General features: G+C 37.4%; 1 protein-coding gene across 2 annotated transcripts in view; it reads left to right on the forward strand.

Annotated features, from left to right (window-relative positions):
* LOC131038136 (protein phosphatase inhibitor 2) overlaps window positions 1-17784 on the forward strand; it is a 51366-nt gene extending 33582 nt beyond the window's left edge. The window contains exons 4-5 of one of the 2 annotated variants that reach the window (XR_009104361.2): window positions 17147-17552; window positions 17670-17784. Coding sequence is in view for 1 of the 2 variants with exons in the window: in XM_057970466.2 (XP_057826449.1) it covers window positions 17147-17325 (179 nt within the window). In the remaining variant the exon portion in view is untranslated. Of the gene's footprint in view, window positions 1-17146 lie in introns of both variants that reach the window. The other variant, XM_057970466.2, reaches the window with a different exon arrangement.
* The last annotated feature ends 2292 nt before the right edge of the window (window positions 17785-20076 follow it).

The following is a 20076-nucleotide window of genomic DNA, read 5'->3' on the forward strand; positions in this document are numbered from 1 at the left end:
ATGCAATCTGAAGATTTCCTTGAAGAAGACTTCGGCTACCTATGGAGCTCTGTAGTCGGTAGATATTGCCATGAAATGTGCATATTTGGCGAGGCAATCCTTTCCTTGTACATTGAGTAACTTGGTTACGAAATCCATGAAAACACTTTCTCTTTTTTTATGAGGAATGGGTAAAGGTTGTAGGAGGCTTGCGGGATGGGTTTGTTCCACCTTGTTTCTTTTACAAGTTAGACATTCTTGAACATGCCTAAGGACATCTTTCTCGAGGCCCTTCCAAGAGTATTTTTCTCTTATTTGCTTGTAAGTATTGTAGTACCCCTGGTGCTGGCTAAAGGATTGTTATGGTATTCCCTTACAATCTTGTCCTTCATTTTTGAGCTTGGCACAAGGAATACCCTATTCTTGTACAAGAGAAGTTCTTGTATTACCCTATATTCCTCATTGGGTATATTTCCTTCTAGGATACCATTGGTTTGTGGATCCTTGATGTACTTGGCAATAATGGCATTCTTCCAATTTGCAGAGATGCTTGTCATGGAGCATAGATAAGGTTGTCGTGAAAGGGCATTGGCTACAACGTTGTTTCTCCCCTTCACATATTCGATATCAAAGTCATAAGCTTATACTTTGATTACCCATTTTTGTTGTCTATCATTTAAATCTCTTTGGTTTAGGAAAAATCTTAGTCTGTTGTGATTAGTTTTCACAATGAATCTCCCACAAACTAGGTATTGCCTGAATTTAGCTAGGGCATGCATGATTGCTAGCATTTCTTTGTCATATATGGAGTATAGCTTCTTTCGGCTTCCTTTAATTTTTGGCTTTCAAAGGCTATAGGATGTTTGTTTTGCATCATTACAACTCCAATGCCTCCCTTTAAAGAATCACATTCTAACTCAAATGGTAAGGAAAAGTCTAGAATTGCTAGGACAAGACATGAGCTCATGACTTCCTTTAGTTTCTCAAAGGCATGTTGCACCTCTTCATTCCAAACAAAAGTACCCTTCTTGGTTGAGTCGGCCAAGGGGGTTGTTAGCTTTGAAAAACCCTTGACAAATCTTTGATAGTAGCTACAAAGTCCCAAGAATCCCCTTAATTGTGTTAAGGTTTTTGGTTTTGGCCAACTCCTTATGTCTTCAATCTTTTCTTCATCAACACTGACACCTTGAACACCGATTTTATGACCAAGATATAAAATTTCCTTCATCTTGAATTCACACTTGGATATTTTGGCAAATAAGGATTGTTGTACAAGTATTTTTAGCACTTGGTATATATGTCTTAAGTGTCCCTCCCAAATTTTGCTATAGACGGGGATGTTATCAAAGAAGATCAAGAGGAACTTCCTTAACTATTTCCAGAAGATGTGGTTCATACAAGATTGGAAGCTAGCTGGGGCATTTGTTAGTCCAAATGTTAGAACAAGAAATTCAATATGTCCATAATGGCACCTAAAAGCTGTCTTGGGAACATCTTCAAATCTTACCCTTATTTGATGGTACCTTGAATGTAGATCAATGTTTGAAAAACATCTTCCTCTAGAAAGTTCATCGATTAGCTCATTTACTATTGGGATGGGACAACGGTTTTTAATGGTTTTTTTGTTGAGTGTTGTATAGTCAATGCACATTCTCATGGTGCCATCTTTCTTTTTCACTAGAACAACAGAGGAGGCAAAAGGACTAGAGCTAGGTTAGATATGCCCCATTTCCAATAACTCCTTTATGGCTTTATCAATTTCCTCTTTATATCCTTGGGGATGACAGTAAGGTGTGGTAATAAAAGGTTTTGCCCTTTTTCTAATTCAATAGTGTGCTCAAAGCTTCTCTTTGGTGGTAGTCCTTGTAGAATGTCTTCAAACACCTTTTTGTGCCTTTTTAAGATAGGTTGGATATCAATATGTATAGTTTTCCCTTGGGAGGATGACTTGTCAAGAATTATGCACTATGCGGCCCATTTTCCTTGTCCACGCCTAAAAACTCCCCCCATCCTCTTGGATGAAACTACTCTCGGGGATCCATTGGATAGCCCTTGCAAAATGACTTCTTGCCCATTATGTTCAAAACAAATTTCCAAATTTGGGGAGTCAAAGTTGGAGTGTCCCAAAGAGTGTAACCATGGGGTATCGAGAAATACATCCGTATCTCCCAACTTAACCACGTAGAAATCTTCTTTGATTAGATGTTTTCCCAAGGTAATGCTTGGTTGAGGGATTTTTTTAGTACATGGGGCAGTGGTTCCATTAGTCAAGGCTACTGTAAAGACCTTAAAATCCTTGGTTTCCAATTTCATTTTTGCAACTAAATTCGTGTCGATAAAGTTGTGGGTTGCCCCACTATCCACAAGGGCAATTACCTTTTGTCCCTTTTGTAGAATATTTTTAATTTAAAGGGTTGTTATTTGGATGCTTGTGAAATGGCGGCTAGGGTTCCATGCTCTTCCTCTTCTTCGCCTCATCTTTTGCTAGAATTTTCTTCCTCTTTCTATACTTCTTTGTCAAAAAATGTTTCAATATTACGTGCTTGACTTTCCTTTCCACATGTGTCCTGGCCTCCATTCTTCCTTGCATTTGAAGCACAATCCTTTCTCTTTTAGGTCTTCTCATCGTCTTATAAGTTTTTCTTGATTACAAACCTGTCCATGTTCCTTTTTTCCTTGCATTTGAAACATAATCCTTTATTCAAGCACTAATTTCTTTCTTTGTAAGATAGAGGGGATAAGGTTTTTGTCGTTCGTCCTTTTTGTAAAAAGGTTTGGTATGAATGTTAGAGGGTTGATTCTTTGTATGGTATTTTTTCCTTTGTAGGTGCAATGTCTAATTTTAATGCCTTCCGGATTGCACTCTCAAGGGATGTAGGATTGAGGGCACTTACCAAGCCTCAGATAGTTTCTTTTAATCCCTCAACAAATAGGTATGCGAGTCTACTTTGAGACACCTCTGGTATTGTTGTGATGTTTTCACATATCACCCCATTGCAAATGGGGACCCCCACTTTTTGCTTGGTAGCGTAGTTGTCTTAGCCTACCCATCTAGCTTGGCAGTAGTCCCTTTAGTTGTTAACCTTTTGCTAGTGGGAGATGCAATGCCTTCGGGTCAAGTCTATATGTCAAGTGAGCAAGTGGATGCCCTTGGGCCAAAACCTAGAGGTCAGTAACAATCAAGGAAAAGGGAGCAGACAACTAAGGATGAAGCATTGAACCCGCTCAACCCTTGACTTGAAGTGAACTCGATGAGGAACAATGTCATATTGAGGACAAATTTGGGATCAAGTGCTTGAGAGTTTTGAGATTGCCTTGGTCAATTAAGATGGAATTTTAGAGGCAAGTTGAGTGAGTGATCTTGGTGTTGATGATGAAGAATGTGACTTCCACGTTTTGTCCTTACCAACCCAAAAGCCCAGCCACTTTGAGTAAGATGTCCTCGCCACTCCAAATCCTCGATCACTTCCCGCACTTCATGTCCTTGGTCATCAAAATCCCTAACCCTTTCTCACTTCATGTCCACCTTCCCTTATATCCCCGACCAGCAACATGTTTGCACTCATCCAAAACCCCGGTCATACTTTGTCCTGATTGTTGGAATCAATGAACACTGAGAGGGGTGGGTGAATCAGTGTTTTGGAATTTACAAATTTATAAAACTGATTCTTTAACCATCGGATGCAAAGAATAAAAACTATAATGCAGAAACACAAAGCAAATAACCACACAACCATAACACCAAAATTTTTATGTGGAAACCCGGAAAGGGAAAAACCATGCTGGGATTGAGTAACCACAATATTATTATACTATGGCTAGTAGTAGAACAATATTACAAAAGTGGAATGCACTTGCATTTAGGCACACTGCCTAGAGCTCACTGCACAATTACAAAAAAGGGTTGCGACCCCGAAGGACTCACTATCCTACAAATGAGATATAGAAGCAAATACAATGTTTGAATTGGAGTATAGCATCTACAAATGCCAGGAATCAGTTCCGGTTAGGCTCAAGAATGATCCACTGTCACTGCTCTGAAAATTGCTCTGTTTTGCTCTGCTACCATGTACCAGATCATGAAAACTTAAGATGCGCACGTGAAACTGCGCTCAATCGCTTCCTACACAATCTTGCATACTCTCACTCCTTTAAAATCATCATTCAAGTCGGTCTTATATATCCGCACCACCAAAATAGATCTTCATCAAGTCGGCTTTACAAAACTGCAAAATATGAAACTATAGTCTCATGTCGGGTCAATCCTTCTACAAATCCTTATTCTGGACCTAATGCATATGATCACACGCTTCCCATAGGTCGGCCCAATTACATTGAACTCATCAACATCCACCGGAATCACCTCAAGGAATCCGGACCACACACTACACCATCAAACGTAATGATAACTCTGTTCTTCCTTCAATACCGGATACCGGACCAAGAAACTTGTTCTAGAATCAACACCGAAGGCTAGAATTACCTGATAAGCTACCTCACACATCCAATCAACTATCCCATATACTGCAACCAAAACTGCATCACCAGAAATGAATAATGCTTACTGGATCTATACAATGTGTTCCATCGACCAAACTTATGCTTCATGAATAACCAAACTTAGGATTTCTGGTAATCCCAATCTCCATATACTGGATAGGATTACTAGGCTGAGTTGCCATCAATGACAACCCCTAAGTAATCTCCATGCATCTAACATCATCAATCTCCACTGGAGCATCACCAGAATAGTGTCTTTTGCCAACAATCTCCCCCTTTGGCATTGATGGCAACACTGTGAAAAATGACAAGTGTCCAACACTCCAAAATTGCAATCAATCTGAAAATCTGAAAGTTTGTACACTCAACTAGCTCCCCCTAAGAATGTGCACCATTTTTCACCACTCTCTCTCCCCCTTTGACATCAATGGCAAAGGTAGGAATCTGCCAAAACTTATATACAAAAGAATGTGTACAGTAAGTTACGGAAACTTGAAAATATCTGCATAAGTTACCTTCAAGGATTTCAAATACTCATTCCATCCTCTCAAGAAACAATCCAAAACATTAATTAGGGCGCTAAACATATATGCATGTACTTCTACACCCTTAAGATCTGCCGGAACTTTTTTTCCTAAAACTGTTACTGCATCCTGCCGAGCACCAAGTAAAGTGTTTAACCGGGGAGTGATTAAACTCCTCAATTCTCCCACTTTGCCTATTAACTGCTCCTTCTCAGCACTCGAGCTCCTGATCTTATTTGTTAGATTCATGATTTGGGCTTCTAAACTGCTAGCAAAAACTGAAAGAGGGGCAAAAGATTGTGAAATTGCAGCTAATTGCCCTTCATATTCCCTAATCTTCTTGTCAATGTCTACTGTAAATTTGGGTAAAATGAGACATGACTTAAAGATCTTACCAGCTTCATCTAATGCATCGTCAATACTTTTTACCGTAGATTTCAAAACTACCCTATCAGCCTCAATTGTTTTCAAAAAGGTTTGAAGTCTCATCTCATTAAATTTGTTCAAAACTTTTATATCCGTTGCTTTCTCTAATGATGCAAAATCTGATTCAACTTTGTTTAACATACCCTTAAGCTTACCGGAGGGTGTCACTGGAATCCTGCTTAAGGTTAGGCAAAATTTTTTCCAAAACTGTGGTAGCCAGAGTTATAACCTCTTTTTCTTCAGATGCGGACTTAAGTAAGTCCTCACTTGTCTTGATTTGCGCAAGGTTGGCTAATTTCAGTGCTTGAAGAGGGGACAGGGTACTCAAATCTACCGGACCATGAGAAAAGTCGTCCTCATCATCTGCAATCTGCTTTCCTTTGTCAGGAATAGTGGCTTTTGCCATGGTCACCAGAGCCTTATCAGTTTGCTCTTCACCCTTCTCCTTCACAACACAAACTCGTTCGCCTTGCTCTTCGTTCGCAATGTGAAAATGAATGACTAAAAATGCCCTTTTTAACCTAATTTTGAGTTGTAATAAATGCTCAACCTTAAAGGCTTCCGGTTACACTGTTTTTCATCATTTCATTCATCGGATTATCAGACTACCATAAATCTTCCGGTTATCAACTGCATAATTGATCTCCATCATTTACAACCATCCTTGATCAGTTATAGATCTCCGCAAGGGGGTTCTAAAGATCTGCATGATAATCTGCCCCCTAAGGCAAAAATGCCCTAGTTACCGGATGAGGTTCCATCACCGGATTCAGGTGTGGAGCCATTTTGCACATTTGAATCTTCCTTTTTCACCCACATCTTCTTATGCTGATCTCTGATTTCATCTACCTTTGCTTTGCCTTTCTCATTTTGATTGTTCACTGGAGCATTCTTGCTTCTGCAATATCTTGTAATATGACCAGGTTTGTTGCATGCATGACAAACAACATTCCTTTGCATAGGCCTGAAGTTCATTTGATTTGCTCTCATCCTGCATTGGTTAGATATATGTCCAAACATCCCACAAGCATAACATCTCTTGTTCTAAACATTATTTTTCACTGTTTGCACATATTTGACTTATGACCAAAGTTGTTGCATATGAAACACTGACCGGTAAAGGTAGGACCATTGTTCATATTATTCATCATCCCATTATTCATCCTACTTCTGCATTGATTTGCCATATGACCAAATTTACCACAAACAACATTTACCATTGAATTTATAGGCATTAGGTTGTCTTACCGGAGGTTTCTTGTTCTTCTGCTGATGATTGCTCTGACCAGAACCGGAGGATTCTCCTTTTTCAAATCCAAGTCCTTGCATGTCTTTTCCATGTCTCTGACTTTCCAGCATCTCATCTAATCGGGTTGAACTAGCTTTGAACTTTTCTTTGTACTCGTTAGCAGTAGTCAGCTCATCTCTCAGAATTATGATCTGCCTTTCAAGTTCTTGTCCATCGTTCTTTGTTTGCACCAATTCAAGCTTCAACTGATCATTCTCATATGTCAATCTGCAAAATTCATCAGATATGTCCTTCAATGATTGAGAGAGGGTTTTTTCATTCTTCTTCCGATCTTCAATCTCCTTAGTCAGCTTCATGACAATAGATTGCATCTCATTCTTCAAAACTGCATTGTCCTTGGCCAATTTCTCACATTCATCGGTCTTATCTTGTAGGATTTGATTGTCAACACTTTGTTCTTCTTTCTCCTGCAGCTTGTCCATCAGCTCCTTTCTCTTTTCTCTACAAGTGTTCAATTGATCCTTCAATGTCTTAATGAAGTCTTCAGCTGCATTCAGATTTCTATTCAGGCTACTCTTTTCCTTCATTGCTGCATCAAGGTTTCAAGTGCCACACTAAGCTGTCTCTGCCAACCGGAGTCCATTGATTCAATCTTCCGGATCTTCCTCAAGCTGTTAGGCTTCTTCCGAGGCACAAGGCTCTGATACCAATTGTTGGAATCAATGAACACTGAGAAGGGGGGGGGGGTGAATCAGTGTTTGGAATTTACAAATTTATAAAACTGATTCTTTAACCACCGGATGCAAAGAATAAAAACTATAATGCAGAAACACAAAGCAAATAACCACACAACCATAACAGCGAAATTTTTACGTGGAAACCCAGAAAGGGAAAAACCACGGTGGGATTGAGTACCCACAATATTATTATACTATGGCCAGTAGTAGAAAAATATTACAAAAGTGGAATGCACTTGCATTCAGGCACACTGCTTAGAGCTCATTACTCAATTACAAAACAAGGCTGCAACCCTGGAGGACTCACTGTCCTACAAATGAGATATAGAAACAAATACAATGTCTGAACTGGAGTATAGCATCTACAAATGCCAGGAATCAGTTCCGGTTAGGCTCAAGAATGATCCACTGTCACTGCTCTGAAAAACTGTTCTGTTCTGCTCTGCTACCATGTACCGGATCATGAAAACTAAAGACGTGCACGTGAAACTGCCCTCAATCGCTTCCAACACAATCTTGCATACTCTCACTCCTTTAAAATCATCATTCAAGTCAGTCTTATATATCTGCATCACCAAAATAGATTTTCATCAAGTTGGCTTTACAAAATTGCAAAATATGAAACGTATAGTCTCATGTCGGCTCAATCCTTCTACAAATCCTTATTCTGGACCTAAAGCATATGATCACACGCTTCCCATAGGTCGGCCCAATTACCTCAAACTCGTCAACATCCATCGGAATCACCTCAAGGAATCTGGACCACACGCTACACCATCAAACATAATGATAACTCCGTTCTTCCTTCAATACCGGATACCAGACCAAGAAACTTGTTCTAGAATCAACATTGGAGGCAAGAATTGCCTGATAAGCTACCTCATACATCCAATCAACTATTCCAATCATCGCATCTAAAACTGCATCACCGGAAATGAATAATGCTTACCGGATCTATACACTGTGTTCCACCGACCGGACTTATGCTTCATGAATAACCAAACTTACTTAAGACTTCCGGTAATCCCAATCTCCATATACTGGATAGGATTACTAGGCTGAACTGCCATCAATGACAACCCCTAAGTAATCTCCATGCATCTAACATCATCAATCTCCACCGGAGCATCACCGGAATAGTGTCTTTTGCCAACACTGATAGGCCTAAATCCTCGGCCATCTTCCCAAAATGTCTTCATGTGCCTGAAACCTTGGCCACATTTTGTCCTCACATATTGAAAACCCCGGCCAACCCCTTCAGCCTGTCCTGACCACTTAAAAAGTCTGACCATCATTGCAAATCTGGCCTCACATGCCAAAATCCCTGCTATCTCCTTAGCATTCTGTCCTCACATGTCAAGAAGTCCGGCCATGTCATGTCCAGATACCATCAAATCCCCGACCAGTCATGAGCTAATGTCTTGACCCCTTCATATTCCTGGCTACATGTAAAATGTCCTTACATGCTGAAAAGCCCGGCCATATTCACACTTTGTCTTGACAGCTCAAAAAGTCCGACCACATCTTTAGCAAGGTGTCTTGACATGTTAAGATCCACGACCAAGGGTAGATGGGTGGAAAATCGGAACTGGAAGGTTGAGACCAAGCCTAGAAAGTGAAAAAAAAAATCAGAACTTAAAAGGACCTGAAATCAGAATTCAGTCCTCATGCCAATGCCATTTCTAGATAAAGGGATTTCAAGTCACTTGATTATTTGGTGTTTCTCTTGATGTTTAATACAAAATATTGTGACCGGTCTTTCAGGTTTGATATAGGGATCTCAAGAGGAGGTGAAAGATTCAGTTGTGGCAAAGCTTTTAAAGTTTTAAGGCATGAGGGATCCCTTCATTTAGTGAAAATATCAACTTGGAGGAGTCAAGATATTCAAGGTTCGAGGAATCAAATGCAAGACAACATCACCCGGGCAATGATCGACATACTTCAAGGTTGAGTCAACAAGAGCATCAAAGGTGTAGACATGCAAGAGAGTAAAGGTAGTAAATGAAAGACAACTACAACCTAAAGAAGTTAAGGTTCAAGTCATGCAAGCACAAAAGGCCCTACAACAACATCAAGGTTGAAAGCTTCACCACATAGGAGAGAGGTAACAAGGATATTACAACACAGAGGATAATTGACATAAGGATAAGACCTTATTACAATCTTGGATTTCCTCCGGAAATATAAGAATCATTGTTAGTATAGCAAGACAGTAATCCAAGACTAAGGCTTCAAGGTCAAGAGCAGTCAAGGTGAAGGAATTCAAGTCTAATGCAAGGGCGAGACACAATATGAGGAAGGAATAGGTGAAGATGATCAAGTCAGGCAAGATGATGCAATTTGGGAATATCTCCCACCACCATCTCATTCCCTCCATCGTCACTCCAGGGCGCTTGGAAATGTTGAGTATCAAGAGATATTGCTTGAATCACAAACACATGTGATGAGTTACAAGGAGTAAGATGAGGTGGCGCTTAGTCATCTTCAAGCCAATCACATCATTCCAAGTAAAGGACGTCCAGATTCAATGCACTTGACTCATCCATCGAGGAGGACAACTACCACATGTGGAGGCACAAAGTTTGATGTACCTAACCTCATCATTCATTGGTCAAACATTCAATGATGGACATGTGTCCTAAAATGTAATTTTATCATTGGTCAAGCATTAAATACTTTTTAATGGGTGTAACAAACCCTAATTAGGGTTTCTATCATTCAATCTTGGCCATTGATGTGGATTTGACCCTAGCCATTCAATTGTATTGAGAGCACTATATAAGGCTTGCTCTCCTCATTTGTAAAGGTTAATAGTTAGTAGAGAGCAACATGTAGCTAGCAAATAGTTATAGTAGAGTAGGAGGAGAAGTCAAAAATTGTTGCCAAGCTTTTAAATAAACATCCTTTTCATTGAAGATATGGTGGAATGTGTTGTTTCATCTACATATTGCATGATTTCTTGTTGTATCCTTATCTTAGATGAAGTTCATTGATTGTGATGGAGTAATGTGCAGATGTCGATAATTCCTTAGTTCATACTATTCGTAGTTGGATGATTTTCAATTGCAATGCATAGTTAGCCTGAACATCAAAATGTGCTAAGTTCAATTGTGGATGTGTTTATTCAAGTTGCGGCAATGTATTGGGTATTTGGGTGAATGATTCATGATATGAAAACCTTTCGTTTCCCTTGGAAGATTGCATCAACCTTGTGTAGTTGTTGGTAACATGGTGAAGCAAAGTTCGATTGAAGGAATGTGTCCATCCAAGCATGATTCATTATTGTCATTGATCTTAGGAGTAGATTAGATCTCTCTAAACCCTTCATCTCTTTTTTCCTTTTTTTCAAATGAAGTAAAATTCTCACGTTCCAGCCGCATTCAAGGAAGAGTTCAAGTATCAACGTAAGTCCCCTCGTGATTCCAACAATATCACATAAACCATTGAGCTTATCCACACATCAAGACTTGACATTTGGAACCTTGGAGTCACCTCATATGATCACAAAGTTTAGCACAAGAGGAGATTTTGTTCAAGAGAGGATAAGATACCTTGGTATTTTATTCTGTGTATGAAGTGCATAAAAAACACATCAACAGGTACCATAACTGAAAGTTTTTGGAATTTTGTGGCATACTCTTCTACATCTACATGTTGCTTTATTTGTGTTAGCTCTTGAAAGTACCATTCAGGGTGTTTTTGATTGGACCTTTGGATATGTTTTTGAGTTAATTCATCATAAATCATTATGTGTTGGTGGCCATGGGTAATAAGGCCATGATGCCACCAATCATGGGCTGTTCCTTCCAAGTGGAGTATGGCAAATTTTATGGCATCTTCCTTCATCATGGGACTAAGTGAGAGGTAGGTGTCCATTTTTTGGACCCATGGACGTGCCATGACTTTTCGGATTTTCGAATCCATCGAAATTGGGAAGGGTCATTTTACTTACTTTGTTTCAAATCCTTGTTGGGTTGTCGTCTTTCCCTACTAGGATCATTTCATGCCAGCGTTACAATAATCCTTAAAGGAGGCATTTCTCCTAACTTCAGGATCTAGTCTTAAGTATGCTTCAATAATTTCATCAACATCATTAATGGGTGGATTATTTGCTTTCTCCCCTTATTGTGTGTTCTTCCCTAGGTATGAAGGTCTGTCTTGTTGGCCTAGGGGTTGATACCCTTGAATGGTTAGAGTTGGCATCCCTCTCATTGGTTTGCTTGGGTTGTGGATTATTTTTGTTATATTTTGTATGTCTTGAATAAGTAGTTATGCCGTTCTCTCATTTTTCTCCGTAAGAGTTTGAGTTGTTTGCTTTATGAAGGTCCTCAATTTGTTTCCCATTTGTACACTCATTGTGCTGTTTTGTGTAGGGTTACTGGTGGATGCAAGTTTTTTCTTTTCTCTTTCCAAGGCCCTTTGAGCCCTTTGGCTAAGTTGCATCAACCATCTTTCACAGGATGGCAAGAATGAGGCTCTGATACAAATTGTAATGTCCCCTATTGGGATTTCCTATATTTTGCCCTAGAATTCCCAAACAACTATTTAGGAAATGCAAATTGCCAACTTTAAATCTTGATTAGATACTGTAGCCAAGTTAGTCATTCTAATATTCATGAAAAGATTGGAAAATATACAATCAACAATATTATAAGGAGAATCCTAATCATCATTGCAAATTACATAAGGTTCATTTGGGATCCAATAAGACTTTCCCTAACAACCCATCCACATTATGGAGTCCCTCGGAAATCATATAAGGTGCCTCAAGCTTATCCCTTTCCATCAAACCCAAGAGCACGGAATGACACCCACCATTTGGCCTCTTGGCCCCACTTTTGGTTGGTGTACTTGATGGAGCTAAGTGCTACTTGCTTCCTTATTATGTATTTCGTTCTACCCTACATAATGGGACGATTGGTTGGATAAAGTATTAAGGAATCCTTAATATAATTTATTATGCATGAATATCATAATAGCAAGAATGGAAACACACACACACATACACTAGCAGCAATATGTTATTACTTATTATTCCTACATATTATTAGGTGGAAGACATGATAATAAATCAACAAGATAAGAGTGTTATATGCATTATGCATTCATACCCACCACCTATCAAGTCTGCTGACATCCCTTGATTAATTCTGAAATCAGATATTCTGTTTGAATTGATTGACTTGCTTGTCTTTTTCTCGTCCTTTGATGCCCTTTGATGCCAATATTGACTTGCCTTATATACTTCTTCAATTTGGATGAAAAGTCATGTCTTCTTCCAAGTACACATCCGTTCCCAAAGCTGTGTCCTTTCTTGCTGTCCCATGCCTCTTCCAAGCATCACTGTTTTGTTAGTTTGTTTTAGTTTATTCTCCTTACACATTACCAATTACAAAAGAGATATTTGTTCAACCAAATACGAGGAAACTGATTCGAAATCTTCTTGCATTTCTTACCCCATTCCTCCCTTCCTAGGAAGACGTTTATTCACCAGTATGCTGATTAATAGATCAAATGGCTGAGCAGGCTGTCACTTAGAAAATCGTGGAGTTTTATGGAATAAGACAATTTTCTGAATTTATTTAATTAGAGTAGTGATGATTTATTGATTTATAGCTGGGGTCATGACATTATGAGTGAAAAAAATAAAGAATACAATTTCAACTGACTGCAAGTGTATTAAAAGTCTAACCTTGAGATTTCTTTAGCTTCAAGCAGAGGTTGTGGTGAACAAACACCAAGTCTTTCATCTGTTATGTGTTAGGCAGTTGTGTTTCGTGGAATGTATGTTTTGAAAAACACTCGAAGTACTCTCCAAAGTGGTTTGTGATCCTGCTGTAGTACGTGGTGTAAAAAAGATTTCATGTTTCCTCCACGTGTGTTTGGGACACTTGTAGAAGGTCTTGACCCAAATTCCTTGAAAACTCATGTTCCCCATGCAAGTGATTACTTCTAGCATTTGTAGAATTAGAAGCTATTTAAATCCTGGGTTCTTGCCTTTTTTGCCTTACCCTCAGAAATTGCATCAAGAGCTTGTTTTACTTGATATGTGACATTTGCAGGGCATCTTATGCAAATGGTGGTGTTATTTCTTGTTTCTTTTGCCAAATGCCATATGAAGTGATAAATTCCACCATTGATTTCACTTTGACACCAGTTGCATTTAACCTTCATGCTACCGAAGATCGTTGTGCAATGTGTCCACACAAAGTCAATCTGACGTGGCATTATGACGAAGAATCAAATCTGCAAAAGCGTTTAATTCAGTCTTTCATGGCTAGACCTACCTCATTCAAATGATTATATTGTATGGTTTGATATCAAAGGCAACAAGAAAGTTTGAAGGTATGAATACTTTTTTGGGCTCATATCTTGATGTTTTGAACTTTATAGTATGCAAAAAGACCAAAAATAGGTAAATATTCAGTTAACTTTTTAATAGGGCATTCAACAAATAGTTGTCTTTGAGATCTAATATTAGATAACTTGGTGAAGTAACTAAGATCAAATATTAGATAACTTGGTGAAGTAACTGAGATCAAAATTTATCAGACAACGATCCAACCACTGTTAGTAAATTAGTCCTTAACAAATGTATAATTGGCAGAGGAAGATGTTGATGGATAATGAGAATTATGTTGCCATCTCTATTGATTTTTTATTTCATTAGGGGTAGACAAAGGTCATGTGCCATATTTATCTATCTTTGTGCAAATATAGTTTGTTTCAAAACATGTGCTTCAGTCATGGAGTTAACTAGGGTGCCATACAACTCATCAAAGTTCTGATTTAACTGAGTTTTGGTGTCCTGATGACGGATGAGCTTGGATACAAGTCCTGAACATTTTTTGATGGGAGATTTACCCATACAACTTATCATAAAAACCAAAGGAAGTACACATATCTTTGTAGTTCCTTATCTTTTCTTTTCTATAGAAGCACATACAAAAATAAAAATTATTTATATTTTTTTTGATCAGTAAAAATTATATATATAATACATATTTGAATCTTAAAAATAGGAATTAAGCTCAGAACACTACACATCATCCATATGCTAAACAAAACTATTATAAATATCTTAAATTTGAAAATACAATATACTGATTCGATATATTGTTATACATAATTTTTATGTTTGACTTGGACTTCTGCTTTTCAATATTTAAATCAGTGCTTACTAATTAAAAAAGAACTTGCTTGAGCACGTCTAAGGTATTATATATTAATATTATTTGAAATAATGGACCCTGACTATTAGAAGTCACTAGTTTTGAACTATTAAAGTCCTTCAATGCAGAAGGGAACACTAACATGGAATGGATAGGATTTTTGCTTATTAGCAAAATACTGCAAAACGAACCTAGGCTTTCCATTAGAACACGCTTGTTAACAGAATGTGTGGTATGCAGAGTATGAATCTTTGAAAAGGTCAAAAATCCAAGGAAACCCTTTGTAAAATAAATTGTCAAGAAAGAGAGTTATCTTAATTTCAGGAAAAGATGCATAAAATACCTGTAATTTTTTTTTGTGTGCTCGATAAAATATCTACGAAGTTGCTAAGGATAGTAAATATCAACTAAAATGGGATATTAGCATGAACACAAACAATAAATAACAAAACACTTGAATTTAAGAAACTGAAGAGCAAGAATCTTGAGAAATATTTTTCTTATGAAGATCCTGTGCATGCAAAATTCTAAGGGAGAAACCAGATAACAAATGTATAAAATAACCACCAAAAAGCATGTGTGAAAGACTCACCTTTTCCTCATATCGCACTTTACAAACTTGCACCTTCTTCTCACGTTCCGTTGCGACTTTGCAGCTGTGCAAACTCACAATTTCTTCCTTATGTCTGGGGGTAAAAATTGACATCCTCCACAATTCATGATTAATTGTGTATAATTGCGATTAATTGCAGACTATTGCTTCCATGGTTCCAAACAAACTATAAGAGGCCAAGATACCTCACCTGCATATTAGGACCACCCCAGCTCAACTCAAATTTCTTAAACCGATCAGGAGGAGAAAGGTTCCAACTAAGAAAAACAGACTCAGTGTTGGAAATCTTATTATCATAATCTTGATAAAAGATATGCAATCTAAATGTTTTCTATTTTTTTTTCATTTTGGAAACGTCAAAATGCCTCATGACAACTGCCCTTCTGTTTAATTTTAATCACTCTAGTGATACAAATGTACTATCTGCGATAGTACAAATGTTTGTGCATGTTGTATATTCCCTATCCATCAGCTTCAAATCTTTGTTCTGCACTAATGCTTTTTGAATAGAGCTATTGACCATTAGATGTGGAATGCTTGCAGTTTATTGTTTTTATCTACCAAGTAGATTCAGGATAACATCATTTTTTAATCCTTCATTAATAAGGGCCTCAATCAGACCCTGCTATGAGCAGTGCCCATCATCTCTTTAGAGAACTCAGAGCTGGACTAATGGAGATCTGTTAGCCATGTCTCCTCCAATGTACCCCTCATGTTCAATTGTGTTTGACCTTAATCTCCGAGAAATAAGGTTGCTGGTCATGAAAGGTAAATTTAGATAGTCTTGACATTTTGAGAAATTTGCTTTGCTTGTTCAGATACAATGATCATTCTGGAGTTCCAAATTCAAATCTACCTTATGGAGCTAGTAAATATAAACTAAACAATAGATCTATGTTTTCTATCTTTTCTTAGGAAGAAACTAATTTAGCTAAGCGATTGCTCTAGTATGAGCAGGTAACTGTATATTATTGCACTGGTTGATTCTGCTTTTGAGGTTTTCTTGTGAGATAGCAGTGGGAGCTATAATGCTGATATGCATGTTATTGACATTATCTGTAGCATCTCATATTTATCAATCTAAGAATTGGCTTCCAGTAAAGTCTTATAATTATTAATTTATTTGCATGGAAGTTTCTCAAGTTTTAGATTGGAGTTTTTGGACAATGGAGTGGCCTTAAGGTAGTCAATAAACCAGGTACAGTTATCTCCACGTATAATCTCAGTGTTCATGGGGACATGTCCCCATGGGTCTGGGTGATGTTCGCAATGGCCCAGATGTTCTGAGGACTTAGGGACAGGGATTTGGAGGGAATCTGAGGACTTGGGGACAAGGATTTGGAGGGAATGTTCTCATTTTTCAGGGCTAGACAGCCTGTTCCATTTGGCATACAAATATAAAAAATTAACTTTTAAAGGAAAGAATGCTAAAAACTTAAAAGGGGAGGTTTGTTATAGCCAATTCAGTACCTCGTGTTTAAAAAATAAAATAAAAATAATATATAGCAAGTAGCTTACTATCATTATATTTACTTTTGAAATTTGTTATGCTTTTATCTTGTTTGAGTCATTTTAATAGCCATACCTCCACCACCCTGCTGTCCCAAAAATTGGAATTATTTTTTCCGTTCCTGAAACATCATTGGGCGTGTCCCTGTGCCCCCTTGCCCCAGGAGCTTGGGTTTCTCTACTATGGTTTTTGTTCTGCAGGAAATGTGGGCATAAACAGAAACCATGATATTCTTCAAGGTGTTACATTTGTAGAAACCACAATGGTGAACTTTTTGTAGTCAAACTTCCTCCTAGAAGCATGCACATCTAAGGTGGTGTTAAATTCCTTGCATTGTAAAGTGTATCTTTTTCCCTATTTAATATGCACAAAGTTTATTATTATAGTATATGAAAATTTCTGGTTGTCTTACATTTTCCCTAAAACATGTTCTCAGATTCTGGAACTGTTGTCAACAAACTGAGTGGCAACAGATTAAGCTTTAACGATCAAAGACGAGCACATTATGATGAATTTCGAAAGGCTAAAGAGCTACTCTGTCATGGTTCAGCACTTAACGAAGAAGATGAGGAAGAAGAGAAAGAAAGGTTGGAATCTGACAGTAACTCCCAATGAGTAGACACTGAGTATTTAAGCTTGACATTTATGATAGGTGTTTAGCTTCATATCATCTAAAATGTATTCCCTTATGTTTTCGGTACTGAGCTTTCTTGTTAAGAGGATTTGATTACAACCCTTTTGGATTACATGGCAATTCCAAGCAAGGGCAAGAGAGGGTGGATAAATCTTTGTCTTGCTTAGCGATTAACTGGAATTGAATTTGTGAAGAAATTGTTTATATTGTAAGAATTCTAGACTAGTCTATTGTATTCTTTGTTTATTACCATATATTGTCAGAATTATTTAAGGAATTTCAGCAAGTTCAGTTAACTACGACATGATAATTTCCTTTTAAACAGGAGTACAATAGTCTGAAAGAGCAGAATTATATATCGGCAAAGACAGTTAATATCAATTTTCTGTTTATGACTTGAAGAATAATGGAAGGCCCCTTCAGTACTTGTTCTATTTCAATTTTCTTGTTATATGGTCATTTGTATTTGTAAAATGTTGTCTGTGGGAATCATTTTTCCACATTCACATAATTATTGAGACCTAGCTGATTTCGCATGATTGTTGGGCTTTCCTTTATCTTTTGTTGTCCACAAGTATTCTCAATGATTTAACATTTAAATGGATTGGAACGGAGGAACCCTCAAGTGATTATCACTAGCCCATATTTGCATGGTGCAAGATGCTTTTTGTTTATTTCGTCTCATATGAATTGGTTAATCCTTTGAAATGCACCAGCTTGGTGTGTAAAAGAAATGGCATTCTAGAATAGACCATCAGGGAGAACTGACATTACTTGCATAGGTGAATTATTATTTTCCAACTATGTTTTTGGGCAAATATTGATCAATATATGTTGATGCAAACTGTTGCTCTAGTTTTGAAGTGCTATAATGTGGTTATAATAAATATGCAAGCCCATTGGCAATGATTCCTATACAAACTATTGTAGTCTAAAGAAATGAAGCTGTGGGTTACTAGTTGAAGCGTTGCAAGACATCGATTTGAATGAAATATTGTAAAGAGAGATACACATCTTGCACAATATCAAAATCCTTCAATTTTTTTCACAATAATACCTGTTGAATGTCCTTTTGTGGTGGTTTGAATGCCCTACTTTTTCGAAGGGAGCTGCTTTTGCCATGAGACTTTCTTGTATCAAATACCAAAACTATGGATAGGGTGATACCAAGTTGATGATCCCATTTTGAAATTTGCCATGTGGATAGTACCAGATTTTTGCTGGGGTCTCCCTCTTTTCTTTATTGTATTCTTGTTCACAACTTTTTGGGCCTGGGGTATATCTGTGTTTTTAGGTGTATCTGCTCTGGCTTACCCTTTCTGGCTATGCCCAGAATCTCAATTTAGGTAAAATAGTTTGTACCCAAAATTGTATGTCATAGTTGGATGCACTCTTTCTATTTTACTTAGCTGCTTTTTTGTCAATTCTTATTACTAGATGTTAAACCTGGTGAAAATGACCTTTTTGAAACGGTATTGTATTATTGTCAACATTCCCTTGTCATTTTACGGCCAGCCTTAAATCACACACACTAAGCAACATATTAAGCCTAGAGAATGTTAGTCAACTCTGATTGTTTAACACTTTTAAGCCTAGAAGTGTATTCTTAGTGTGACCACACACCTTAAGCAACATATTAAGCCTAGAAAATGTCAGTCAACTCTGAGTGTTTAACACTTTTAAGCCTAGAAGTATAAGCTGAGTGTGTGTGATTTAAACCGTTCCTCATTTTACTAGGCAACAGTTGCTCCCAAATACTCAGATGGAATGGGTGCTGCTGGAATATTTGAAAAAAACATTTATCCAAAAACAATCATCTCTCAGGGTGACGTCTGGACAAAAGATGGGTGAAATGCTATGGACAAGGATTTTTAGGGAGGGAGCCAATTCACGTAAAACATACGAATTATTTGTGTGATAGCTATATTTAAAGTCAATTTGAGATACAAGAGGAAACATTGGTTAGCATGATTAGAATGTGGGTCGGACATTGGGTATTGAAATTTTAGGTATTTTCATATTTACTCTTAAGAAGATGTGGTCTTTGATTCAGAAATGAAACAGTACTGGCTTGCTTTTTAATATTTTATTTTAATGTTACAGAAATAAAATCAAAATAAGTATAAATAAGGCTGCTATTGTAAAATTCTCCGTGGTGTCATTGCTTATTTTGTGAGATAATTTGATAACCATCTTTGCAGTGGGAAAGAATATCACATAGGCAAAATAGTGCAGAGATAATTCAACAGTGGAGAGATAGATCTGTCTCTTCTTGGAGATGAAAATAAACCAGATCATGAAACTGTAACATCAGAAACTTGTTGAATCAAAATTTTAACGAGCGTCAAAAGAAGAGCAGTTAAGGTATCACTACCAGACTAATGAAAGTCACGATTGCAAAACTTAGTCATAGAATGAGCAAAGAGAGTCTTAAATTTAACAAGGTATAGAAAAATTTCGACCAGAACTAGTCAAGTGGCATTCACGAATTGATAATTTTTATTCATTTATTGGAAGCAATATTGCAAATCATGTTATTTTCTCAGTTCTATTAATTAATCAAATTAACAACATTAATATTTTTGAAACCACACACTTTATTTAAACTGCATACCAATCTTTTGAGATTCTCAACGTTGTTATAAATTTAGCCACCTCCAACAACTTAGAAACAACTTAGGCTTTATTTAAACAAAAAGATTTAGAAATATTTCTATAAGTTTTTCATTAAA

This window comes from Cryptomeria japonica, chromosome 11 (genome assembly GCF_030272615.1).
Source record: "Cryptomeria japonica chromosome 11, Sugi_1.0, whole genome shotgun sequence".
NCBI lineage: Eukaryota > Viridiplantae > Streptophyta > Pinopsida > Cupressales > Cupressaceae > Cryptomeria > Cryptomeria japonica.